We start from the raw sequence: 15,531 nt of genomic DNA, 5'->3' as shown, positions 1-15,531 counted from the left end.
TTTAGGTGACTCCTATGTGGGCTGCGGGAACTGGCACTGAAGGCTGGATCCGTAGCGCCAATGGGACATGGACCCCCTGTAGGACTGTGGGTTTCGGTAACTGCGGCCGGCTTGCGGCCTGGCTACTTTGCTTTCAATGGGTACCTTCTGCTACCCACCCGGGTTCCAGCACTGTCTGCTGGTTCTCGCCAGAGCCTTTGGCCTAGGTGCCTCCATCTCGGTATCCGAAGTCCAGCACCGTCAGCTGGTCCTTGGTAGTGCTTTTTAGCACAGGTACCTTCTGCTTAGTAACCGTGGTCCAGCACCGTCAGTTGGTCCTCGGTAGTGCCATTGGCTCTTGTTCCTTCTGCTACCCATCCGGGTGCCAGCACTGTCTGCTGGTTCTCGCCACAGCCTTTGGCCTAGGTGCCTCCATCTCGGTATCCGAGGTCCAGCACCGTCAGCTGGTCCTTGGTAGTGCTTTTTAGCACAGGTACCTTCTGCTTAGTAACCGTGGTCCAGCACCGTCAGTTGGTCCTCGGTAGTGCCATTGGCTCTTGTTCCTTCTGCTACCCATCCGGGTGCCAGCACTGTCTGCTGGTTCTCGCCACAGCCTTTGGCCTAGGTGCCTCCATCTCGGTATCCGAGGTCCAGCACCGTCAGCTGGTCCTTGGTAGTGCTTTTTAGCACAGGTACCTTCTGCTTAGTAACCGTGGTCCAGCACCGTCAGTTGGTCCTCGGTAGTGCCATTGGCTCTTGTTCCTTCTGCTACCCATCCGGGTGCCAGCACTGTCTGCTGGTTCTCGCCACAGCCTTTGGCCTAGGTGCCTCCATCTCGATATCCGAGGTCCAGCACCGTCAGCTGGTCCTTGGTAGTGCTTTTTAGCACAGGTACCTTCTGCTTAGTAACCGTGGTCCAGCACCGTCAGTTGGTCCTCGGTAGTGCCATTGGCTCTTGTTCCTTCTGCTACCCATCCGGGTGCCAGCACTGTCTGCTGGTTCTCGCCACAGCCTTTGGCCTAGGTGCCTCCATCTCGGTATCCGAGGTCCCGCACCGTCAGCTGGTCCTTGGTAGTGCTTTTTAGCACAGGTACCTTCTGCTTAGTTACCGTGGTCCAGCACCGTCAGTTGGTCCTCGGTAGTGCCATTGGCTCTTGTTCCTTCTGCTACACATCCGGGTGCCAGCACTGTCTGCTTGTTCTCGCCACAGCCTTTGGCCTAGGTGCCTCCATCTCGGTATCCGAGGTCCAGCACCGTCAGCTGGTCCTTGGTAGTGCTTTTTAGCACAGGTACCTTCTGCTTAGTAACCGTGGTCCAGCACCGTCAGTTGGTCCTCGGTAGTGCCATTGGCTCTTGTTCCTTCTGCTACCCATCCGGATGCCAGCACTGTCTGCTGGTTCTCGCCAGTTTCTCAGCCTTCTTGTACCTTCTGCTACATTTCCAAGATCAAGCTTTTTGAAATTGTCTTTGGTAATCCTTATTGATCTCCATGACGATGACCCTGATGATGACGACCCTGAAGACCACACCAAAGAAGACCAGAAATATGACCCTAAATAATAAGACCAAGAGGACAAAGAACATGAAGACAACCACCAAGATACAGAACAAAAGACAGAAGAACAAGAAGCAGAAGAAGCATAAGTAGAAGAACAGAAAGAAGAACATTAAGCATAAGACAAAAAATCAGCATAGAAGAAATCAAAATTATAAGCAGAAGAAGACTAAGCAGTAAATGGGGGTGAGTCCGTTCCTCCTCGTGGTGCCCCTGGAAAATGCCTGCTGCTGCTGGCCAAACTGAGCGCGGACAAATCCTGTTGTAAATCTTTTGTGACAGGCAGAACGTAAGGTGTAATCTTATAACTTTTATAGATAAGTACTACAGGAATGCCTGTTACCATAAGAAAATGAAGAAAAAGAAGAATAGGAAGAAGATGAAGAAATAGCATATGAAAATTAATAATAGCTGAATAAGAAGAATATGAAGAATGGAAAAAAAAAATTAATGGGAAGAAGGTGAAGAAGAAGAAGATGAATAAGGTGAAGAAAAAGTTGATGAAAAAAATGCTACTGCTGCGGATCATGAAGGAGAAAGTGTGGGAGAAGTACAAAAGAAGGTGAAGAGCATGGAAGTTGAGAAACATACATATCTGACTAAATATAAAAAAGTTAACATAGTCAATATCTTTTTAACTCCGAACGTCTTGAAAAAAAAAATTGGAATTAATGCTATGCCATGTGATTTGAATAAACCACTATGCTTTTAATGTCTCCTCCACCTCCCACAATACATTCTACATGATTCTTATTTGTTTTCAATTATGTAGAATTAGCCAACAAGGAAATAAAGGCCTTTTTTTAATTCTGATACCGGAAGTCCCATTGACTTGAATGGGATTTCCGGTATCGGAATCGGCGATACCCGATATTTTTTTCGTATCGGGCGATACCATCCGATACGATATTTTTGGGTATCAAACGGTATCGCTCAACACTATTAGCCATTAACAACTTTTCGTTGTCTGTAATGGTGGGATCAAAACACGATAATCCCACCAACTCTGCATTAAAATACCACAAATGGTTCGAAAATTTGGTCAGGGCTATTTCTGCAATGTTGTTGTCACATTCTTTATAGTCTAACAGACTATGCAAAATACCTAAATCTTAAAATACCTCAATTTGGATTTTTTCAAACTTTGAGCGACGAGCGGCACGGGTTAACGTCGTTTGATCGAGCTCAAATTTTGGCTCTCTCAATATCTGGAAAGGGGAATCGTTTTGTGGGGTCCAGACGAACAAGATTCTGACATTTTTTCCCCCTCATATGAGATCCGGTCACCCTATTGTACACACATGGCTCTGCTTAATACACTTCGTACAAACGCATCTCTGCTCCGTACACCTCATACACACGGCTCCGCTCCGTACATCGTACACGCGGCTCCGCTCCGTACACACGTGGCTCCACTCCATACACCTCGTACACACGCGGCTCCACTCCGTACACCTCGTACCACACGCGGTTCCGCTCCGTACACCTCGTACCACACGTGGCTCCGCTCTGTACACCTCGTACCACACGCGGTTCCACTCCGTACACCTCGTACACATATGGCTCCGCTCCGTACACCTCGTACACACTCGGCTCCGCTCCGTACACCTCATACACATGCGGCTCTGCTCTGTACACCTCGTACACATATGGCTCCACTCCGTACACCTTGTACTTTAGGACAATTCTTTTTGTGTTTTTTTCATTTAAGACAAATTAAATGAAGATAATAATACCAAAGAATTTGTGTTTGCAATCATTTTCAGGAAGAAACTGAGTATTATCTGACAGAATTGCAGGGGTTTCAATACTTTTCACCACAACTGTAAGTATTTGATCACCTACCAACCAGCAAGAATTCTGTCTCTCACAGACCTGTTAGTTTTTCTTTAAGAAGCCCACCTACACTGCACTCATTACCTCTATTAATTATACCTAATGAACGTGTTACCTGTATAAAAGAAACATGTCCACAAACTCAATAAGGCACACTCCAACTATCTCCACCATGGCCAACACCAAAGAGCTGTCTAAGCACACCAGGGCCAAAATTATAGACCTTCACAAGGCTGAGCTGGGCTACAGGACAATATACAAGCAGCTTGGTGAGAAGGTAGCAAGTGTTGGCACAATTATTAGAAAATGGAAGAAACACAAGATGACTGTCAACCTTCCTTGGTCTGGGGCTCCATTCAAGATCTCACCTCATGTGGTAAGGATGATTCTGAGAAAGGTCAGAAATCACTCCAGAACTACACGACAGGATCTGGTCAATAACCTGAAGAGAGCTAGGACCACAGTCTCAAACATTATAGTTAGTAACACACAACGTCATCAAAGATTAAATTCCTGCAGGGCACAAAAGGTCCCCCTGCTCACGCCAGCACATGTTCAGTCCCGTTTGAAGTTCGCCAATGACCATCTGGATGATCCAGATGAGGCATAGGACAATTTTATGTGGTCAGATGAGACCAAAATAGATATTTTTGGCATCAACTCAACTCGCTGTGCTTTGTGGTAGAAGAAGGATGAGTACAACCCCAAGAAAACCGTCCTAACCATGAAGCATGGTCAGGGAAACATCATACTGCAAAGGGTACGGGACGACTATACTGTATTGAAGGGAGGATGGATGGGGTCATGTATCATGAGATTTTGGCCAACAGCTGCCTTCCCTCAGTAACAGCATCGAAGATGGGTGGTAGCTGGGTCTTCCAGCATAACAATGACCCAAAACACACAGCCAGAGCAACTAAGGAGTAGCTCTTTAAGAATCAATTCAAGGTCATGGAGTGGCCTAGCAAGTCTCCAGACATGAACCCAAGAGAAAATCTTTGGAGAGAGCTGAAACTCAATGTTGCCCAGCGACAGCCCCGAAACCTGAAAGATCTGGAGAAGATCTATATGGAGGAGTGGGCCAAAATCCCTGCTGCAGTGTGTACAAACTTGGTCAAAAACTACAGGAAAAGTCTGACCTCTGTAATTGCAAACTAATGTTTCAGCATCAAATATTAACTTTTTTTTATTGTATCAAATACGTATTTCATGCAATAAAATGCAAATTATATAAAAAACATTCAATGTGATTTTCTGTGTTTTTTTTTTTTTTATGATTCTGTCTCTCAAAGTTGAGGGTTACCTACGATAAAATTACAGACTTCTCCATTCTTTGTAGGTGGGAAAACTTGCAAAATCGGCAGTGTGTCACATGCTTATATTCCCAACTTTATATACATACATGCAGTATTGAACACGTCAGCAATTTTCTAAGTAAATATATTTCTAAATGTGCTAATGGTATGCAATTCTCACTACATGTCGGTAACAACCCATCCTATCCAGACAGGCAAAGAAATAAAACCATAAACGTCTATAAATTTATGAAATTATGACTTCAGCACTGAAGAATGAAAAAGCTTAATAACTGTTTAATAAACTCCAACCTGAGAAACACAGACAATAATTCAACTTTTCAGCTTATGTAAGGCCTTTGCCAAGGTTATCTGTCAATATTGTATAAAAGTAACATATTTCAATACATGTGAAAAAAAAATATATGAATATACATAAATAAATAGTTGTGCATCGGAGGAATAATAATACTAAATACAAAACATCACACTTGGAAAAAATGAATCTAATTCTAATTATCTCGTAAGTATAGCATGGCAAGTATAAATTGAAACAAATGTAAAAACAAATGGAAGTACTAGGAACATATCCAGGAACAATTTTTTTCTTTTAATATATAGTAATAAAGTCTGGCCACCAGATGGTATACTAACAAGGTTCCAAGGCAGACCCTTCCAGAAAACTGAAAGACAAAGGAGGAGTCTTACAATACATAAATAGTATAACTTATGCGATTATTATCATTATATTCATTTGTTCCAAGTGGAATGTTATGCATTTAGTATTATTATTCCCCCGATCTACAACTATTTATGTATATTAATATATTAGTTTTTTTCATGCGTATTGAAATATGTTTCTTATACACAATATTGCCAGATTACCTTGACAAAGGCCTCCAATACGACAAAATGTTGGATTCTTGCCTGTGTTTCACTGGTCGGAATTTATTACTGTAAATATAATTTGAATAACGATTTATGAAGCATTTTCATTCTTCAGTGCCAAAGTTATCATTTCATTATATTGACGTATGCCATTCTTCTGGGCACGAAACTCACAGTTGAGCAGACCTTCTCCTTTACTATGTACATAACTTAATTTATGTGTAATAATGAGAAACGACACAGGAAAAAAGTATTAAACATACTTACTAAAATGTAATTAATACTTCGTACAAAATCCTTTGTTGCTGATGAAGCTTCAAGAAGCATCCTGCATGGAGAAACTAGTCACTAGCATTGCTCAGGTGTGATTTTGGCCCATTCTTCCACACAAACACTCTTGAACTCCTGAAAGCTCTGTGGACTCCTTCTATGAACTCTGAGCTTTAGTTCCTTCCATATATTTTCTGTTGGATTCAGGTCAGGTGATTGGCTGTGCCATTCTAGCAGCTTTATTTTCTCTGAAACCAATTGAGAGTTTCCTTAGCTTGCTGAAATGACCACCCTCGTTTCATCTTCTTCATCATGGTATATGGCTGCAAATTTTTATCAAGAATGTCTCGGTGCACTTGTCCATTTATCCTTCCTTCAATGATATGAAGTTTTCCAGTGCCGTATATTGAAAAACAGCCCCACACCACGATGTTCCCAGCTCCAAACTTCACTATTGGTACAGTGTTTTGGGGGTGATATGCAGCGACTTTTGACCTTCAAACAAGGTGTGTATTATGATATTCAAAAAGTTCAATTTTGGTCTCATCTGACCAGACTATATTCTCCCAGCATTTCACAGGCTTGTCTAATTCTTAAGCAAAACTTTAAAAGCGCTTAAACATGCTTCTTGTTCAGCAATGGATTCTTGCAAGGTGCACATGAAGGCCATGGAGGTTGAACAATTGTACCTGCTGATTTCAGGTTTTTCTGTAGCTCTGCAGCTCTTGGACAACTCTTGTGATAATTATTTCACTCCTCTGTCTGGAATCTTGCGGGGAGCACTTGGTCATGACCGGTTTATGATGAAATCATGTTCCTTCCACTTCTGGATTATGGCCACAAGGGTGTTCACTGGAAGCTCCAGTAGTTTAGAAAGTCTTCTGTAACCAATGTTATCAATATGTTTTGCAGGAATAAGGTTGCAAAGTTCTTGAGACAACTCACTGGTTTTACCCATCATGAGATGTTTCTTGTGCGGTACATTGGTAATGAGACACCCTTTTATAGCCATCAGTTGAACCAGATGCTATTATTTTTCACTAAGTGGCAGGATTTCTTTCTAATTACTGATAAATTTCAGCTGGTGTCATGACTTTCCATGGCTTTTTGCACCTTTCTTTTTTCATGTGTTCAATACTTTTCTTCCCTGTGTCATTTCTCATTATTACATATAACTTAATTTCTAGACATCTATGGTTTGATTTCTTTGCCTGTGTGGATTGGATGAGTTGTTTCCGACATCTGGTGAGAATTTCATGTAAATAGCACCTTTAGAAATAGATTTACTTAGAATATTGGTGACATGTTCAATACTTATTTCATCCACTGTATATATCCTCGCTAACTTTTTAGTCTTTTGTTTCTATCATATAGCCTAATTAAGGGTCTCTTGACCCAAAATGTCACATGCAATGAATAAGAATTAGAATAATTGTTTTTGATGGGTCTGAAATGTTTCAATAAATGTATGGCTGAGGCAAACCTGTAAGACTGGAGTGCTGTTGTCACGCTGTGATGGTCTTTAGTAAGGGACAGGGGCCTCAAATTGTCCCTGGAACTTTGAATCCAACTATCCCTATCCCGAGGGTACTCTTGAAGGTAGAGAGGTCCGGGTCTCTGTCGTTACTATGCTCCTGTTATACCCTGATCTGTCCCCTCCCCCACCCCCATGAGACATGGGACAGAAATGTAAGATAAACAAGACACAAAGACAAAACAGGGATAACAGAAAACCACTATCATACAAAAGCAACCACCAACAAAAGGAAGGAAAATAGGGACAGGGCGGAATAAACTAAATAGGAATAGGAACCAGGAGATAACCTCTCACGTACAACTGCAAACAGCAGATCACTACTACTACAACTCTTATTCCAACTACTCAGCTTTAGCACTTAGCACAGGAAAACAAATCTTTCACCGGCAGGGACTAGACGCCCAGAGCCAGTAATTGATGAGCAGTTGCAGCTGAGAGCAACCAAGCTGTATGGTCTCAGTCAGCATTGAAAGAGTCCTTAACCCTGTCAACACTGAAGGAAAGGAAATCCATTTAAAATAGGACATGAATAAAACCAACTCTAAAAAGGACAGCGATTCATTACTCGACATGACCTGCTAACTCCAGGTCTTCCAGGGGGTGTCAGCTGTTCTACTTTTCTTTAGATATATTTATACTTGGATGAAGTGTCACCAGCTCATAAGGAAGACGCACCTGTATCCCATACACTATAAAGGGTTGTGCCACCTAAATTTATACCACATAAGCTTCCTAGTATATGGCAACCCTGCTACGCCTAATGCCGTTGCTTCAACCGAGATAAATTTGCCATGCTGCAGAAATGCCATCTGTCCGTGCCGCATAAATAAACCGATTGGATGCATGAAAGAGGTATAAATGCTCGTGATACGAACATAGTTTTGCATGTATACAAGTCACTAGTGTGGCAGGACTTAAAATACTGTGCACAGTTACAGTCTCCAGTGTATAAGAAGGGCTGAACTAGAGTGGGTGCAGAGAAGAGCAACTGAGGCTATTAAGGGAATGGGATAACTGCAATAACAAGACAGGTTACCAAACTTGGGGTTATTCAGTTTCAAAAAATGAAGGATTCGGGGTGATCTTATTACTATAGGCAAATATAAGAGCGGTCTTTCTAATGAACTTTTTACACTTAGGCTTGGTGACAATGGGTCATCCTCTATGTCTACAGGTAAGAAGGTTTAGCCATTATCACATGCAGTGATTCTTTACGGTAAAAGCAGTGATACTATGAAACTCTCAGCCATTTGATGATGTAATGGTTGATTCACTACAAAAGTTCAAGAAGGGTCTGGGTGCCTATCAGTATTTCCCAGTCTTACGGTACTATACAATACACTCAATCAATGCTGCGGATAAGGCATAGCATCTCAGACTGCACTGTAAATTTATGGCGTTGAGTACAATGCCCAACCAGTGTCATAAATCAGGGCGGCATGGTGGCTCAGTGGATAGCACTGCAGCGCTGGAGTCCTGGGTTCAAATCCCACCAAGGACAACATCTGCAAGGAGTTTGTATGTTCTCCCCTTGTTTGCGTTGGTTTCCTTTGGGTACTTCAGTTTCCTCCCACACTCCAAAAACATACTGATAGGAAATTCAGATTGTGAGCCCCATCGGGGACAGTGATGATAATGTGTGGAAACTGTTAAGCGCTGCGGAATATGTTAGCGCTATATAAAAATAAAGATTATTATAAATAAAGATTATTACTATAAATGTACATTGCACTGCAATAATTGTTCATGTTAGTTTTGTTATTTAGATTACTTTACGTTCATAGAGATGCTGGTTTCTCGGTCAATCATCCATTAAATGGGCAAAAACTCTCGTTCCATCGGGTAAAGTGATCTTTTGTGCTGCACAGAAGATCATGGTTTTTGGCGGTGCATCGTCCTGTGTACACAGGAGTCGCGCAATCCAAGAATAATTGCAGCCTGGCCACACTGTTCATCATTCGGCCCGGTCTTCCGGTGTAAACAGGCTATTAAACGACTGCTAATCTATAAGTAAGTACTGATCAGTGGTTGTTTAAAGCCGGCGGTCAGTTCCTATAAAGAAACCCTAAAGGCCCCGTCACACTAAGCGATCTCGGTAGCGAGATTGCTGCTGAGTCACAACTTTTGTGACGTAACAGCGATCTCACTAGCGAGATCGCTGTGTGTGACAGCGATCAGCGAGCGGCCCCCCCTGCCGGTATCGCTGATCACTCTGGGAAATCTCTGGACATTTTTTGGTCGCTGGTCTCCCGCTGGCCAGCACGCATCGCTGTGTGTGACAGGCGGGAGACCAGCGATCAGGTGTAAAAAATAATAAAAAAAAATAAAAAATATTGTTATTCTCACCTTCCGGCGTCCCGCGCAGTCTTCCGGCCTCTCTCCACGCTCCCGGTCCCAGTGATCCTTTGCACGAATGACCGCGAGACTTCACTGCCGCGAGACCGTGACATTCTCGCGGTCATTCTCGCAAAGGATCACTGGGACCGGAGCGTGGAGAGAGGCCGGAAGACTGCGCGGGACATCGGAAGGTGAGAATAACAATATTTTTTATTTTAATTCTGTTTTTTACAGGGATGGCCAGCGATGCCGCACGCTCGGCATCGCTGTGCTGATCGCTGGTGAAGCTGTCTGTGTGACGGGGCCTTAAGTGATGCTAGCTGGGGATGCCTTCATCTAGGACTGCAATGGTAAATATAGCCCTAGGATCATTATTTCAACTTGATTGCCTGTATAACGGTTTCAAAATAAGACATGTAACATACATTGACATAGCATTTCAGATATGCTGCAAAAGATAATAAATTTTACCTGGACATACGCTCTGCACGAACGCTCCCTTTTCTGCAACTGTCAAAAAAAGAAATAAAAATATGTCAAATTAGTAACTTTTAATTTACTCGGCAAACATGGACTGTCCTGCAGGAGATCTAGTCCTTAAGTGATAATCTCCTGTTAAAAAAACACTGATTGTATTGAAACTACAACACACAGCCTAGTAAGTAATACACTGATGCCATCAGGCCCTCTTGCTGTATATTAGGTTGCCCTCAGATTAAATAGCAAAAAACTGCTGACAGATTCCATTCAATCAGACCAAGTTTACAATTTTACCATTCATACCCCTTTAACAGATCATGTTTTCAGGATTTCCTTAGTACTGCACAGGTGAGAGATCCTGTGGTAGTTTCTGATGCCTTGATAATAATTCCATCACTTGTGCAATACTAAGGAAGCAGCCACTCCCGGCTCACGCTGCCATCTGCTATACCCGAGGACTCTGATGAGCGGTATAGTTAGTGACGTTACCGCCGTTCAGAGCCGCGGAGTGCAGCATGAGGCGGGAGTGGTTGCTGCTATAAGCCTATGGAGCCTCAAAACGAGATTCCATAGGCTTTTAACGACATAATTGGGGAATGTCATGGGAACCACTGGACTAGGTCGAACCTGCATGGGACCCTTATTTTCTAATAAATTGGTGAACGAGGGACAGTGTCTTGTTTTTGTTTCTCTCTTATTATGTTTTTCAGGTTTCCAGTTGTGGAATTCCCTGAATAAACTCCACGTAAAAGGCATAAAAGGGTACAAGTTTATACTATGAAGGGGGCTTGTGAAATTATATATCTGCAGGATATCTATCTACCTAGAAGACAAAAAACAGAGGCCGCACACCAGATCAAGGTGAAAAAAAGTGATTACTTAATTGCCCAAAATGGCAACGTTTCTGCTCAAGTTTGTGAGCCATTCTCAAGTCTTGAGATAGATATCCCAAAGTTTCCCAGCCCTTTGTTGTGGAGGTTGATGCGTCGGAGGTGGGGGTTGGGGTGTGTTGTCTCAGGGTACATCCCCTGGTAAATTCCATCCAGGGATCTAAAATGTCAAGGCTGATGCTTTGTCCCAGATGTTCCCTGGTGGTGGTGATAATGAGGATCCTGTCAAGATTTTGCAGAAAGGGGTAGTCATGTACCTATGTTTATCATGGCGCACGCATGGTCTTGCGTTTGCATTCATTCGTATGCGTTTTCGTGCGCAAGCGTTTTTTCGAGGTATGCGCCTAGACGCGCCGGACGCAACATGTTGCATTTTTGTGTCTGCCCAAAGGCGTTAAAAAAAGCATGCATACGCTTGCGCACAGAATGCGTCAAAGCAACGCATTACAGTCTATGGGAACACAGGCGTGCGCATGGACATGCGTACGCCTGCGTTTGCGTATGCATGTGTTTTTTAGAGTAAACATGTCTAGAAACTGGTGAAAACGCATGTGCATGTGCGTTTTTGCATGCGTTTCTACTTGAGCACAATGCGCTGCGCACAAAGACGCAAATGTGAAACTAGCCTAAAATGGTTCATTCCGTCGCATTACCAGCACTTTCGAATGCCAAGACTCTTGCTCAGGTGTTTATAAATGAGATCATGAAGCTTCACAGGATTCCCTCCGATGTGGTGTCAGATGGGGGACACAGTTTGATTCCAAGTTCTGGAAGGAGTTCTGTTCTCGACTGGGGGTGCAGCTGTCCTTTTCCTCTGCCTTCCATCGACAGTAGAATGAACAGATCGAGCGCGTTAACCAGAATTTGGAGACTTACCTCAGGTGTTTTGTCTACGAATATCAGGAGGATTGGGCATCCTACTTAGCGCTGGCAGAATTTGCTATCAATAATCACCATCAAGAATCTACCGGCAGGTCATCATTCTTTGGTGCATACGGTTACCATCCACAGTTTGGTACTTTTAGCAGAGGAGGGGCATCAGAAGTTCCAGTAGAGAGGAACGTTTTGCTTTCTCGCTCTCCTCAGTGAGGCAGGGGGTTCTGAGTAATTTGAAGATTATGGGAGACAGGTACAAATGTCCCCCCCCAAACTGTGTCCTCAAATGCTATTACAATAAATCTTTGGCAGACAGAGCTTCACTTGTACTCGAGTCTGGGGAGAAGCAAAATGCAGCCACCGAGGAGATACCTCAGACGGCTGCATTAGGCGGCACAACGACGCCCCCCCTCACAGCTGCACCCAGGTCAGATGCCCCGCCTGCCCCCCTGGATATGTCTGATATACCAGGTTAGTAATGAGGGTGTCTGATAGATACCTCTCCATTACTAATCCCAGGGCTTGATGCCAGCTGTGATTTTGATCAATCACAGTTGTCATCAATCCCAACTACCATTTCGCCGATTGCCACTGCACCAGGGCAATCAGGAAAAAACAGAAAAAGTGGCAGAATTGGTGCATCTAATGTGATACTCCAATTCTGGGGTGGCTGCAGGCTTGTATTTTTAGGCTGGGAAGGGCAAAATAACCATGAACTTTCCCAGCCTGATAATATAAGTTTGCAGCTGTCTGCTTTACCTTGGCTGGTTATCAAAAAATAGGGGGGAATCCACATTGATTTTTCAATTATTTATTTATTAGATTAATAAATAAAATATGCTATGTCCAGAATGCTAGTATTGCTGATTGTGGGCACGCAGTCTAATACTCTGACAACACTGTTGCCAGCAGCAACCTGGAAGTCAGAGATGCATCTTCTCTTGGTTCCCAGCACTCTTGTTACGGTTTTCAGGAAAAATGCTTTCACATTGACTTTCATTATACTCAGTACTCAAGTCGAGCCTGTCCAATTGTCTGACCCGCTTGATTCGAGTACCAGCATTTTAATGCTCAATCATAGCTACAAGCTGTCCAAAAATTATTTATTTATTTAGGGAGCAAGAATAGGTTAACTTTTTTAATAATTGAAGAAGTAATGGCTTTTTTTGGGGATGAGCAACAGGATAGCTGATCTCAAAACAGTTAAATATTTACTAGGGGTTTATATCAAGCCATCCAAAAATTATTCCTTTTTAAAGAATTAAGAACAAGTGCAGAAGATATGTGTTGGTGTTAAGTGGCAATGGCATCATCAGAAGTCGAATAATGACAAAATATTAAGGTTCAGATAAGGAAATATCTTGAACTGTAGGGCCTGCAATGGTAACCCCAATAAGAGATGTGTGGCTTCTGTAGCTGGTCAGTTGTAGTGACAGTGGTAGAAGCCACATATAAGGAAGACAATATACAGTGGGGAAAAAAGTATTTAGTAGCCAACAATTGTGCAAGTTCGCCCACATAAAAAGATGAGAGGCCTGTAATTGACATTATAGGTAGACCACAACTATGAGCATCACAATGAGAAGACAAATCCAGAAAATCACCTTGTCTGATTTGGCAAGATTTACTTTGCAAATTATGATGGAAAATAAGAATTTGATCACCTAAAAACATGCAAGATTTCTGGCTCTCACAGACCTGTAACTTCTTCTTTAAGAGGCTCCTGTGTCCTCCACTCATCACCTGTAGTAATGGCACCTGTTTGAACTTGTTAGCAGTATAAAAGACACCTGTCCACAACCTCAAACAATCACACTCCAAACTCCACTATGGTGAAGAGCAAAGAGCAGTTGAAGGACACCAGAAACAGAATTGTAGCCCTGCACCAGGGTGGAAAGACAGAATCTGCAATAGGCAAGCAGCTTGGTATGATGAAATCAACTGTGGGAGCAATAATAAGAAAATGGAAGACATACAAGACCAATGATAATCTCCCTCGACCTGGGGCTCCATGCAAGATCTCACCCCGTGGGGTCAAAATGATCACAACAACAGTGAGCAAAAATACCAGAAGCACACAGGGGGACCTAGTGAATGACGTGCATAGAGCTGGGACCACCGTAACAAAGACTACCATCATTAACACGCCACGCCGTCAGGGACTCAGATTCTGCAGTGCCAGACGTGTCCAGGCCCGTCTGAAGTTTGCTAGAGAGCATTTGGATTATCCAGAAGAGTACAATGTATCTTGAGATTTTGAGTGCAATCCTCCTTCCATCAGCAAGGTCATTGAAGATAAAATGTGGATGGGTCTTTTGGCATGACAAGGATTTCAAACACACCGCCAGGGCAACGAAGAAGTGTCTTAGCCAGTCTCCAGACCTCAGCCCCATAGAAAACCTTTGGATGGATTTGAAAATCCGTGTTGCCCAGCAACAGACCCAAAACATCACTGCTATAGAGCAGATCTGCATGGAGGAATGGGCCTACATACCACCAACAGTGTGCGTCAACCTTGTGAAAACTTAGGCTATGTGCCCATGTTCAACATTTCCGCAACTCCCTGCAGCGGGTAAAACGCATGCGGAATTCCCATGAGTTTTCCCGAAAAACACAAGCATTTTGCAAGCTTTTTTAGCTTGCAGAATGCTTGCACTTTTCCAAGTGATTTGAAGCATCGTTTGGAAAAGTGACTGACAGGTTGGTCACACTTATCAAGCATAGCATCATCAATAGTAAAAGATAGAATGTTAAAAATAATTAAAAAAATTAAAAAATAGGGATATACTCACCTTCCGTCGGCCCCTGAGCCCTCGCGGTCGTCATTGGCACTGGCGGGAACTTCTGTTCCCAGGGATGCCTTGTGACAATGACCTTTGATGACGTAGCGATCTCGCAAGACTGCTACGTGATCACAGGTCATTCGCGCAATGCATCCCTGGGAACGGAAGTTCCCGCCAGCGCCAATGACGACCGCGAGGGCTCCAGGGGCCGACAGAGGGTAAGTATATCCCTATTTTTATTTTAATTCTATTTTTTACAGGAATATGGTACCCAGGGCATGGAGGAGAGTCTCTTCTCCTCCAGACCCTGGGTACCATCCGCACATGAAGTGCTCACTTTACACATGGTGGGCATAGCCACATGCGTAAAGTGAGCGTTTTAATGCGATCCTATGGCGGCAGAATCGCCGCCATTCCACAGAAATAATGGACATGCTGTGAATTTTACCGCTATGCAATTCCGCAGCGGTAAAATCTGCAGCATTGACACAACAACTGCGGAATCCCATAGGATTGCATGGGGATGCGCTTTTTAAGCGTTTCCGCGGCTGCAAAAACACGGCGGCAATGTTAAAAAAACGCAACATGGGCACACAGCCTTACAGAAAACATTTGACCTCATTACCAACAAAGGATATATAACAAAATATTGAGATGAACTTTTGGTAATGACCAAATACTTATTTTCCATCATAATTTGAAAAATAAATCTTGCCAAATCAGACAAGGTGATTTTGTGGATTTGTTTTCTCATTTTGACTCTCATACTTGTGGTCTACCTATCATGTCAATTACAGGCCTCTTT

The 15,531-nt window shown here is 43.2% G+C and overlaps 1 protein-coding gene across 19 annotated transcripts in view; it reads right to left on the bottom strand.

Moving 5' to 3' along the window:
* Window positions 1–15,531, bottom strand: part of ADGRL3 (adhesion G protein-coupled receptor L3) — a 948,965-nt gene that overhangs the window by 460,096 nt on the left and 473,338 nt on the right. For all 19 annotated transcript variants that reach the window (XR_012220302.1, XR_012220289.1, XR_012220304.1 and 16 more), the window contains exon 11: window positions 10,169–10,207. Coding sequence is in view for 15 of the 19 variants with exons in the window: in XM_073545473.1 (XP_073401574.1) it covers window positions 10,169–10,207 (39 nt within the window). In the remaining 4 variants the exon portion in view is untranslated. The remainder of the gene's footprint in view (window positions 1–10,168; window positions 10,208–15,531) is intronic.

This window comes from Dendrobates tinctorius, unplaced genomic scaffold (assembly GCF_039654945.1).
Source record: "Dendrobates tinctorius isolate UK_male_01 unplaced genomic scaffold, ASM3965494v1 ptg000011l, whole genome shotgun sequence".
NCBI lineage: Eukaryota > Metazoa > Chordata > Amphibia > Anura > Dendrobatidae > Dendrobates > Dendrobates tinctorius.
This window is presented reverse-complemented; position numbering and strand designations above follow the sequence as displayed.